The 11,744-nt window shown below is 38.0% G+C and overlaps 1 protein-coding gene across 1 annotated transcript in view; it reads right to left on the bottom strand.

Moving 5' to 3' along the window:
• The window catches only part of MAP4K4 (mitogen-activated protein kinase kinase kinase kinase 4), a 131,201-nt gene extending 120,031 nt beyond the window's left edge, over positions 1–11,170 (bottom strand). Inside the window, exons 1-2 of the mRNA XM_029283950.1 lie at positions 10,975–11,170; positions 3,044–3,114 (exon numbers count right to left, since the gene is read on the bottom strand). Of these exons, the coding sequence (XP_029139783.1) occupies positions 3,044–3,114; positions 10,975–11,170 (267 nt within the window). The remainder of the gene's footprint in view (positions 1–3,043; positions 3,115–10,974) is intronic.
• Positions 11,171–11,744: the final 574 nt, after the last annotated feature.

Consider the following 11,744-nt stretch of genomic DNA (forward strand, 5'->3'; position numbering starts at 1 on the left):
CCCCCCCCTCCCGTCTATGTCGACCCCTTAGTTCCTTAGTTGACCCGAGTATAAGCCGAGGGGGGCATTTTTCAGCCCCAAAAATGGGCTGAAAACCTCGGCTTATACTCGAGTATATACGGTAATATTGGTAATAGGAAAAAAACAAAATACAATGTTTAAAAGTTCATGAACCCTTTGGAATTTCCAACATTTCTGCAAAACTATAACTAAAAATATGAAATTCTGTTCTCCATATATCCTAAAACTAGATAAAGAGATCAGTTTAAACAAATGAATCAGAAACACTGCATTCCAGCATAAGATTCTTTTTACATCTGTGAAACACAATAGTGGCAGTATTATGGTTTGGGCCTGTTTTGATGCCTCTGGACCAGGATGACTTGCCATTTATTGATGTAAATATAAATTCTGAATCATTGCAGCAAAATCTGCATGATGTGCCAGGATATCTGTTTGTGACTGAAGCTCAAGAGAAGATGGGTCATTCAGCAAGACAATGGCCTAAAATATACCACTTATAAACCAAAGAATGGTTATATCAGAAGAAAGTTAGCATTTGCAATGGCCAAATCAAAGTCCTGATCTTAATCCTATAGAAATGGAAGGACCTGAAGCAGACAGTTCATGCAAGGAAGCCCCTTCTCCCCAAACTCCTGAACTGAAGCTTTTCTGTAAGGAGGAATAGACTAAAATTTCTCCAAGAATGTGCAGGACTAATCAACAATTATTGGGAACATTTGGGGCGGGGAGGGGGTGGGGAGAGGGCACATCTGTTACTAAAAGCAAAGGTTTATATACTTTTTCAACACAGAAATATATAAGTTTTGGATCATTTTCGTTAAATCAATGAACAAGTATAATATTTTTTCATTTGTTTAATTGGGTTTTCAAAAGAGTCCACTAACTTTTAAGCACCATTGTTAATGTCGGGTATGCACATTCAGATAAACATGTAATGTATTTGTTTTGACTGTGTATTAACAGAGATTATTGCAGTGCCCAAGCACACATATACATAAACTGTTTTACAATTTTATTTTCCACCTACTTCTATGTATAGAAATAATGCTTTTAAACCATTTGTCACTGGAGATGAAGTTAATTGGTCTTTATGGTTTATTCCCTGTCCTTAGTTTGTGCTTCAGAGGGTTTATAAAGAATAAATTGTTCACACAGAAAACTATTTTATGGGAAGACTTGGGAGAAGAAATGTTAATTGCTTGCTCTACTTTGGACAGCAGCAAAGGCTGTAATGAAAAGCATGAGTTTCGGTTTTTCTCTTCTTTACAGTATTTGCATCTTGAATTAGACATTTTACAGCAGTTTATCCCCCTACCCATTACATTCAAAATGATGGGCTGCTTTTGTATATAACTAACTATGCTGTACTCTTTTCTCCTTTGCAACTGTACTATCTTATTAAGAAGAATTGTGGTTCCCTGCCATCTTTGGGAAGATATTTTAGTAGTCACCTACCAAATAAATTGACAATCCTTATTGTTCAATGTTTATTCAAAACTCATACTGATTCATTGGGAATTAGTTTCAGAAAAGCACGTTGCATATTTTTAGATTGATAACACATGATCTCTTCTTATTTGAATATAATCTAAACTCAAAGATAATGTAAGAATTTTGGATTCCTTATTATAAGAATTAGTTTTAAATAATAAGTTGAAGAACATAAATTTCTATAAAATAAATCTAACTTTAATGGGTAAAACCTTTGCATATTTTTTCCACTGGTGATTAAGAAGTCACTCCAGGTTCATCATTTTCTTTTTTGAAAATTTTACAGATCCAGTTTTTCAGATTAAGTTGATTCTTCCTCCACCTTCTTTTTGGTATGTATATATTTCCATTGTCCTTTCAAATTTGGAACTAATTGTAGGCTGGCTTTGACCCCATTGCTGATTCCATTCATTTTAAACTATGTTTTCAAAATCATAGAAAAAAGAATTCCAGGATTATTTGTAAGGTCAATGAAAACACAGTCAACAGACGTCCACCCACTGTGCTGTTAGCTCTGAAATGGAATTCATGGTGTAATAATGGTTATTGAAAGGAAGAGATTGAATTAGATAATGAAACCAATATACATTTTGTGGTTCATTTTGAAGATGAGACTATGTTCTTGCAATCTTCCCAGATCTGATGCACTCTCCATATGTTAGATTATTATCAAATCTCTATTATAGTCCTACATGCCAATCATGACTGAAATAAAATGAGAGCTGCAGCACATCTGTTTAGGGGCATACAGTTGAAATCAAGTGGAAGAATCCAACTCAAATGTTTTTATTATAATTTAAATTCAGCACTTTAGAGCAATGTTCTCTTGCCCTTTGGCTAAAAAACTAGAAATCACAGATGCTGATGTCAGGCATATATGGACTGCATAGTAGATAACTTGGTTTTAGTCCTGTTTAATTCAATACATTCAATGCTTAAATATTTGTTAACTTTTTACAATCATTTGTACATGTTGAGACATGTATGAAATTCCTTTTACAACAATTCATGCATGTTGAGACAACAGCATAAAAGGTGGGTAAAATATTATTTCCTCATTTAAATGCCTGTATTTAAAAGTTGTATTTAAAAGCTGAACTAATTATGATGGAATTAACATCTAGCATTGATAAATTCAAGCATGAGTTCAAAAAACATATCCAACTTACTTGGGTCAGTAAAAGTTGGCACAGTTCAGGCAAAGGCAATTTGTATTATTTCAAGTCAAGCAATTACCAAAATATAACTGCAGAAGTATGCCTTATGTACATTTTTTGTTCCTAGCTTGTGCAGTTATGGCATAAGGTTATGCAGTAATTTAAAGAATTTTATATACAAAAAAAGCATGCACAACAGTTGTTTATTCTATAAAAAGTGTTGCCATTATGGGAAATTTACAACTCATTGCTACAGTATAAACTGAGGTTTATACTGATGTAGTTTATTTGCACATGCTAACTATAAAATAAGCAATTTTAGATTTTATACAAATGATTTTTATGTGTTACAATATTTTAAGAAATCTTACACTACTGATTATCAGCGGTATAGATGTCCTCTTTGCAACTGCATTTTTGGTTATATTAACATGTTTGATGACTGCAAAAGGAGATAAGAGGTAAAAAAGGGTTCAACACTATGGGCCACAGTTCTATTCATCACAGGATTTCTTCGATATCTGAACATATCTTACGGCTGAAAATTTGAATAATATCAATAATAGAATTTCTCTTCCCAAACTCTAAGTAATTTTAACTAAATATTATTGCTCAGGTTAAATTCAATATTATGCCTTTCTGGGTTCACTTCAAACAAGATAAGATGCTGACTTAGATGGAAAAACAAACTCTATATCTTTTTACAGATTAATTAATCATCACAATAGTTGAACAAAGTAAGCATCTCAGCAAACATTTAACTTAGAGGTTTTAAGCTTATTGTTGCTTATAGCAAAGAAGTTGCTAAGTTGAAAATTTTAGTCTCCTGAATTCTCAAGTGTTGAATATGTATTCATCTAGACAACCATATCAAAATTAAAACTGTATCAAAGGAGTGAGTGAATCGATAGTGGATTTGCCTGCTATTTTAAGATTTTAACATTAATATTTATTTTAATGTTCTGTGCTTTACAGTGGTTTTTATTATTATGGTACTTTTAATACACATTAATCAGGTTTATAGTCTTTCTGAAAAATGTCCTTCTAGAGCTTTGTTTGGGTCTAGGTGATGGGCCATGCAGAAATTTCACACCCTCGTTTATTACAATATAAATAAATAAAAGCATTAAGCAAAAATAGCAAGAATCCTAAAGTAACTGAAAAATTAACTTTTTTGAAACTTTTCTCTTAGGGTTGGATAGCACCCCATATATTGCATTAATGCCTTGTTAAATTTTAAACACCAAGATATCTGAATTATTACCAGTCTTTTGCTAAAACATTTTATTTAAAATATTTAAATAGCCACCCATCTTCAGCAACCCTGGACAGCTCACAATTTTTAATCCTCACATTCTATTTGCATACAGTTATTAGCTTGGTACCATTTGCCCTTACTGGATAGTCTCTCTATCCATATTTTTCTTATAATGAAGCTGCTAATAAATGTGATAATCTCTTGACATGGAGTAAAGTTTTATCAATATTTTGATGAGATCAATATACAGTACATCTCTGCCCAGGCTAACCCTGTGATGCCAGGGAGGTTCTTTTCCAGTGTCTAGAGGCTGTGAAGGTCTGCACAGGGAAGAACATGCTCTTAAATTCTACCTGGCAAAACCAAAGGGTATGAGTTTTGAGACTCTCTAAATCCAGACACTTTCTATACCTTTGGCTTTGAGTGAGATTATTCTTCCTCAGACAAAACTGATGAGCAATTTGGGGATTCTCTTAAACTCAAAATAAGTAACAGCCATAATTAGAAGAGTTTTCAGACATTTACCTCTCAGGAGAATTATGTCTGTTTCTGGGTTGGGAAACCCTATTCAAAATGACTCATGCCTCAGTCACTTCCCAACTGTATTACAGTAATGGTCTCTATATAGTGCTGCTCTTGAAAGAGCTACAACTGTCCAGAATACAGGATGCAGTGGTGGGATTCAGCAGGTTGGCACCAGTTCGGCAGAACCGCCAGCTAATTTTTTGTTGCCCAGGCCCAGAATGGACTTTCATAAGCGGCATCCACACAGAGAACCGGTTGTTCACATATTTGAATCCCACCATTGAGTTTGTGGCATCTAGTGATAGACTCATATACCCAAGGTAACAAAAGCTCGGTTGGCTTCCTGTAGATTTCTGGGTTCAATTCAAGGTTCTGGTTATTATTTATAAAGCCCTACATCACATATGTCAGATTATTAGTGAGACTGCATTTCTCCAATTGTCCCGGCATACCCAAGCAGAGCTGGTAGGGTGACTCTTCTATTAAGAAGTACCATCTTATGGGCTATAGGACCTGTGCCTTCTCTGTCCTGCAGTTCCTGCCCTAGAAATCAAGTTGGCCCTGATCTTATTAACCTTTTATAAGGCATTGGAGAACTGGGTGTTTTCTTAGGGCTTTGGGCTGGGCAGTTAAATGTGCCCTGTTGGTTGGTTGGTTGATTGTTTGCTTTGGTGTTTGTACTAAAAGTGGGAGTACTTTAATCCTCACACATATGTTATATTGTTTGTTCTGTAGGTTTATTTTGTATTGCGTTTTTGTTTTTAAATCTTCTGTTCACTGCCTAGTATCACTGTGAGATAGGTGGCTACATAAGTTGTATGTATAAATGAGTACATAAATAAATAAATCTCTTTTGGTGCTAACAAATCTAAAAGTATTGCAATCTCTTCTGAGGAGAAAGTTAACAGATTGTTCAATATATACTTTTATATGATATGTATAATTGGTAACAAAAAGGGAAATCTAGTATTATAATTTACATGGATGCTTTTCCAGATCCATCTAAAACAAATACCAATCAATATTCCTTAAAAACCTATGAATCTTACAAATAGAACTGTCAAGGTTATCACTATGAAATTCACTAGTACTCTTCCTCTGAACATAAAACTGGTGGAAGACTAGCTCGAAAAATCTAAAGTTTTGAGTACAAAACTGAATGCAAGGAAATGCTCGAGCATGTCAAAATTATAAAGTAACCAGCAGCAGAAATAAACTGTAACAAAACAAAGATACAATGAATTTTGTTACAATATGGCTTAATATTTTTATTTATTGCACCAGCAACAAAATACATAGTCCTGGAACATTCCCTTCCTTTGTTCTGTCCATTTCTTCAATACCTAAAGCTAACAACTGTATAGTTAGTTTTGGATTTATGACCGCTTGCTTAGTGTCCGTAATTTCAGGGGCTACTTACAACCCAGATTCAAAGTTCTGATGGTCAGACGCCTTCCCATGGTCACATGACTGCATGTACAGCCATTTGTAGAATCCCAAAGTCATGTGACCATGTTTTATGATGATTTTGCTGAACTACTGAGGAGTTCACTTAACAATCATGGTGTTCCAAAAAATTGACATAAAATCAGGTCAGTTACGTGACTGACCTACATTACAACTGTCACAAGTTACAATTGTAATGAGCAGAGTTCATTACAGTTGTAACTCAGCAATTACGTGTACCCCAATGTATGCTTACTTAAAGGAAAATAATAATAAAAAGGGAACATTCCATGTTCAAACAAAGAGGGCTGCGAAAATGTCCATTCCTTAAAACTTAAAAAATAATTTTAGTATTGTGTATTAAGAGTACTGAAGCAGAACAAGTGTAAAAAAGTATTCATTACCTCTTATAACATATTTAATTTTTGATGCAAATTTCGTCTTATGACTCTATATTTTGTTAATGCATTGGTCTGAAAACAAGCCTCAACAAGATTTGTATTTTTTGTAGTCATTTCATTTCACTCCTACTCTCATTAAATGCTACAATCACTCTGGATATCCTAAAATCAACATTCTTCTCCTTTTCCAGGATTCAGTTAATTTAAGTGCGAAAGAACATTGTGTTAATCATTGCCTGTATTTGTAATTCTTCTATGCTTTAATTTTTTTAGATACTACCTTCTTCAGCTATTTGCCTGAAATTGCAAAATATATTTCAAAAGTAATATTCTTAGAATCCAAGGACAGCTACCATAATCTTTTTTAAAAGATATTGATGAAATGTAAAAAAAGAGTGAGATTTGTAATTTCTGAATGTGGATATGAGCTCACATTATAAAATCATCAGACCAAGATGATGAGGCAACTGCAAACACAGAGCTCCACTGGCTTCTTCTATTTTATGGATAGTTTTTGGAAGTTATATGTTGAAGTATAGTGAATCTATCTCACTCAGTATTTACATAGATTTTCACACCCCATTTATTCTGCAGGCTACATCCCTAAGGCCTGATCTACAAAGAGAATTGGGGGGAATCAAAGACCCTGCATGAAATATGATAACCGGAACTTGATTATGATAATATCAGATGAATTTTCTTTCTGTAAAAGAGGAGGAGCAGGAAAAAAACATTTTAGGAGAAGGGAAATTTTATAATTTTCCTTAGCCCAAATATCTCTGACCAACTAGAAATGACTATATAGATATGAACATTTAAACAAGAAAAAAAAACTAGAGGGTGCACCTTAATTTTGAGAGCAAATTTGTATGGAATGTTACCAGGCAGAGTTTAAAAGGTGTGTTTAAGACTTCCTTCTAAGGAAGAAGAAAATATTTAATGTTTGGATTTCAACATCATGCTGCTCTGTAGAAGCCTCACACAGTCTCTGTGTTAGTAACGATGTATGAAGTCCTCTCTTATAATGTTTAGAAATTGCTCTCTATTCTCTAAGAGTAGTTTCATCTCTTTCCTAGGGAAGAAAATTTTTCAGGCACATCTACAGTCCTTATTCAGGCTGTGCAACATACAAGAAAAAAGCCATATGTCAAGAGGGCTTCAAAATCAGGAAATAAAATGTTTAATGATTATTTATGAAAAATCTATCAGAAACAATATCAAAAGTTTGCTTAAATAGTAATATATAATGTATAAGTAGCCAATGAAATAAATGCATTATGTCATGTTAATCTTTTTAACCTTGTCACTCATCTTGTGGGGCAATTCCTATGACATCATATGACTATTTTTTTATTAGCCTCTTATTTCATTGGGTGGGATAATTCTTCCACATTGTAGCACACCAGCTCTGAATTTCTTAATTTGAAAAGTTTCCTTCTGATCACTGATGCAGATTATATACTATAAAACTCAAATAATAATATTCCCATCAAAATGTTTTCCAGATTCACAAATACATACACCATTTTCATTATCTCCATATAAGACAACATATTAATATGAATACAACCAAAAAGATTTTTGTGTCTGTGGTTGCATTCACATCCACAGCTTGCATTCTGCTATCTATTTTGCAACTACAATAACTGTACAGGTACATATTTAAAGCTCTTCTGAATGCTTATTCAATAATTCCTTTCATATGTATAGCAGAATCAACAATTACTGTATTTCTTATGCTTGTTACTTAGGTACAGGATAAAAATGCTGTTATGCTATCTCTAGCTCTGTATCTAGCCGTCTTTATTCATTGCCAGCTAAACAGCAGTCATGTTAACTATAAGAACTATTCCAAAATATATGTATTAAATGACAGAATACTTTCCCAAATACTTTGCATATTTTCCAATTCTTCAGAAAACTTTTATCATGAACAATGATAAAACAAAACAGAAAAGGGATAAAAAGTCGAAGATGTGTAAACTCATTATCATTTTGAATCATTTTTCCAAATGTTTAGTTATTTCAGTTTAGTAACTGCTGGTTAACTGGTCCAAACTATAGAATAGGCTTGCTAAATTTTTGATATGTCTAAGGTAAAGAAATATTTAATTCGTCTATAAAAACCTAGCTTGTCAACTACTTCTCAACTATTTAATATTGCTCAATAAAGGGCAGTAGCCATAAATAATATTGTAATATGAACAAGTTATCCATCTGTTTAAAAATATTTTAGTAGAATCAAACTAGCTATTTTTTACCAACACATGTACAACAAACCTTATTTTTACAATATTAATTCTTCCCCACAAAATTAGGGTTATTTTCATTCACCTCTTAAAATATTCTTAAGAGCATTTTTATAGAGGTAATAATTCCTAGCTATCAATAGATTCTGGACAATAAAAGGGGCGTTGTCTTACCTGAACACCTTTTCTCAGCATGACGATGGAGAATCCACCAATGGGTTAGCTTTGTCTTCTGCTCGTATAGACTAAGTCAGCCAAGTTGCCATGCCTCTCTCCCTGGACCAGGAACCCAGTCTCGACAGAGGCGCAGCCGTTAGCTATGATTCAAAAGTATTGGCTCAATTTTTCCTGACACAGGACCTGACAGGCCCTAAGGGTGGGAGTGGATTCTCCATCGTCATGCTGAGAAAAGGCGTTCAGGTAAGACAACACCCCTTCTCCAGCATGACGAGTGGAGAATCCACCAATGGGACGTACCAAAGCCTCACGGTCCCTGTGGGTGGGAAGCCGACTGGGCCTATGTCCCACTCTCTGATACTACGCATTGGAGGACCCTCCTGCCAAATGAGGCCTCTGCAGATGTGAATTTATCTAGTTTATAGTGTCTTACGAAGGGCGAAGGCGACGCCCCCATCGCTGCCCTACATATTTCCTCAATCGACGCCTGAGTCGCCCACGCTGCTGATGTTGGAGCGCTGCGAGTGGAATGGGCGGTGATTCGGTTAGGAACAGGGAGCGATTGCCCTTGGTATGCTCCTGCTATGCAATTTCTGATCCATCTGCCAATTGTGGATGCAGTGACCTTCCGACCCTTTGAGTGAGGCTGAAAGGATACGAACAGGGCCTCAGATTTGCGGAAGGGTGCCGTTCGCTTTATGTACTGCCTTAAGGCCCTGCGAACATCTAGAGTATGCCATTTGCGTTCCAATTCATGGGAAGGCTGAGGACAAAAGTCTGGTAGCACCACCTCCTGCAACCTGTGAAACAAGGAATTGACCTTGGGAACGAAGGAGGGGTCCAGGCGTAGGATCACCCTATCTGCGTGGAAGATGCAAAGGTCTTCCCTGACTGATAATGCTGCCAACTCTGAAATGCGTCTGGCCGAAGTTATGGCGACCAGGAATGCGACCTTAAGTGTCAGGCACTGTATGGTACAGGTTCTGATAGGTTCGAATGGAGATGACGTAATGGCCTGTAAGACCCTGGACAGATCCCAGGAGGGATATCTGTGGACCATGGGTGGTCTGTTGTTAGTTGCGCCCTTCATAAAGGATTGCACCATGGGGTGTTTGGCCAGTGGTTCAGAGTTGCCATACATGAGGATCGTGGACAGGGTGGCCACCTGTCTGCGAATTGTGTTGGGTGCTAATTCCTTTTTAAGCCCCTCCCACAAGTAGTCTAAGATCCTTGGGATGGTAATTCTAAAGGGGTCTAACTGCTGTCTTGTGCACCAGGTACAGTAATTTCTCCACGTAGAGTCATAAATTCTGTTGGTTGTAGGGCTTCTTGAGGCCTGGATTGTGTTAATGATGTCTGGTGAATAAGACTCCCCAGTTAGGAGGTTCCGTTCAAGTGCCAGGCAGTTAACTGGAGCCACTGTGGCTCTGGATGTTGTAGGGTCCCCTGGCTGAGGCAGATTCGGTCATGCAGAATCCTCCACGGAGGAGATACTGAAAGACTCACGAGGCAAACCACGGCCGCCTTGGCCGGTGTGGAGCAATAAGAATCACCTCTGCTTGTTCCTGCAGTATCTTTCGGATGGTTGCTTGCAGAGGAAGAGGGGGGAAGGCATATAGCAGACCCCTGGGCCAAGGCCCCCGGAGCACATCTGTTCTCTCCGCCCCTGGTGACGGGAAGCGGGAGAAAAACCTCGGGAGTTGAGCATTCCTCGGGCTGGCGAATAGGTCCAGCACTGGGGGACCGAACCTGTCTGATGCTTCTCTGACAAGATCTGGATGCAGGCTCCACTCTGAGTGGTCTACCCTTGACCTGCTCAGGAAGTCCTCCTGCTGATTTGCCTCTCCCGATATGTGTTCGACCCTGAGTGAGGCGAGATTGGTTTCTGCCCAGATTCCCATCGATTTGGCCTCGGCCATGAGAGATCTGGATCGTGTACCCCTCTGTCGGTTGACATGGGCTTTTGCCGCCACGTTGTCTGTGAGAACTAGGATGTGCTGATTCGCCACTGAGCTGCAGAAGTGGTGTAGGGCCAGGCTCTGAGTTCCAACCAGTTTATATTGTGTCTCAGATCTGATTTGGACCATTGGCCCTGTGCCAGCTGTGCTTGCAGGTGTGCTCCCCAGCCGAATAGGCTGGCATCCGTGGTCAGGATGACTCGGGAGGGTTCCTTGAACAGAGATCCTTTTCCCATCGCTGGGGACAACCACCATTGGAGGGACTTCAGGACCTGTGGTGGGACTCACTCTCTGGTTGGAGGAGCTGGCTCCTCTTTTCTGGAACAGTAGCAGGAACCATTGAAGACTTCTGGAGTGTAATCGTGCCCAGGGCACGATTACTATACATGAAATCATCTTTCCCAGCAGTTGGGAGAGTGTGGCCAGTGTGGTTACCCATTTTCTTCAGATCTGACTGACCAAGACTCGGATGCTGGTTCGACATTCTCGAGATAGGTAGATCTTGCACTTCAGTGTATCTATCACGGCTCCCAGATGAAGAAGGCAGATCGACAGAACTGTTTGACTCTTTTGGAAATTTACTGAGAACCCGTGGTTTTGAAGGGTTGTTAGGGTTAATGTCAGATCCGACTGTGCCGCTTGGACGGAGAAGGATTGAATGAGAATGTCGTACAGGTAGCACTGGATGCGCATGGGTATGGTCCGTAAATGGGCGGCGAGAGTCGCCAGAACCTTTGTGAACACTCTGGGGGCCGAAGAAAGCCCAAAAGGTAGGACCCTGTACTGAAGATGTTGGCCTGCATAATAGAACCTGAGAAACTTCTGATGCTCGGGAAGTATGAGGATGTGAAGGTAAGCCTCCATCAAATCTATGGATGTTAGGAGGTCTCCCCTTCTGATGCCGGCTAATATAGACTGTAGAGTCTGCATTTTGAATCTTCTGTATGCCAGGTGATTGTTCAGATTTTTTAGATCTAGGATTGCCCTCCACACACACCCCCGAGCTCTTTGGGACTATGAATAAGATGGAATAGAATCCCTGTCCCTGTTGACCCATT

The sequence above is a fragment of the Protobothrops mucrosquamatus genome, unplaced genomic scaffold (genome assembly GCF_001527695.2).
Source record: "Protobothrops mucrosquamatus isolate PMUCROS unplaced genomic scaffold, P.Mucros_1.0 scaffold295, whole genome shotgun sequence".
Taxonomy (NCBI): domain Eukaryota; kingdom Metazoa; phylum Chordata; class Lepidosauria; order Squamata; family Viperidae; genus Protobothrops; species Protobothrops mucrosquamatus.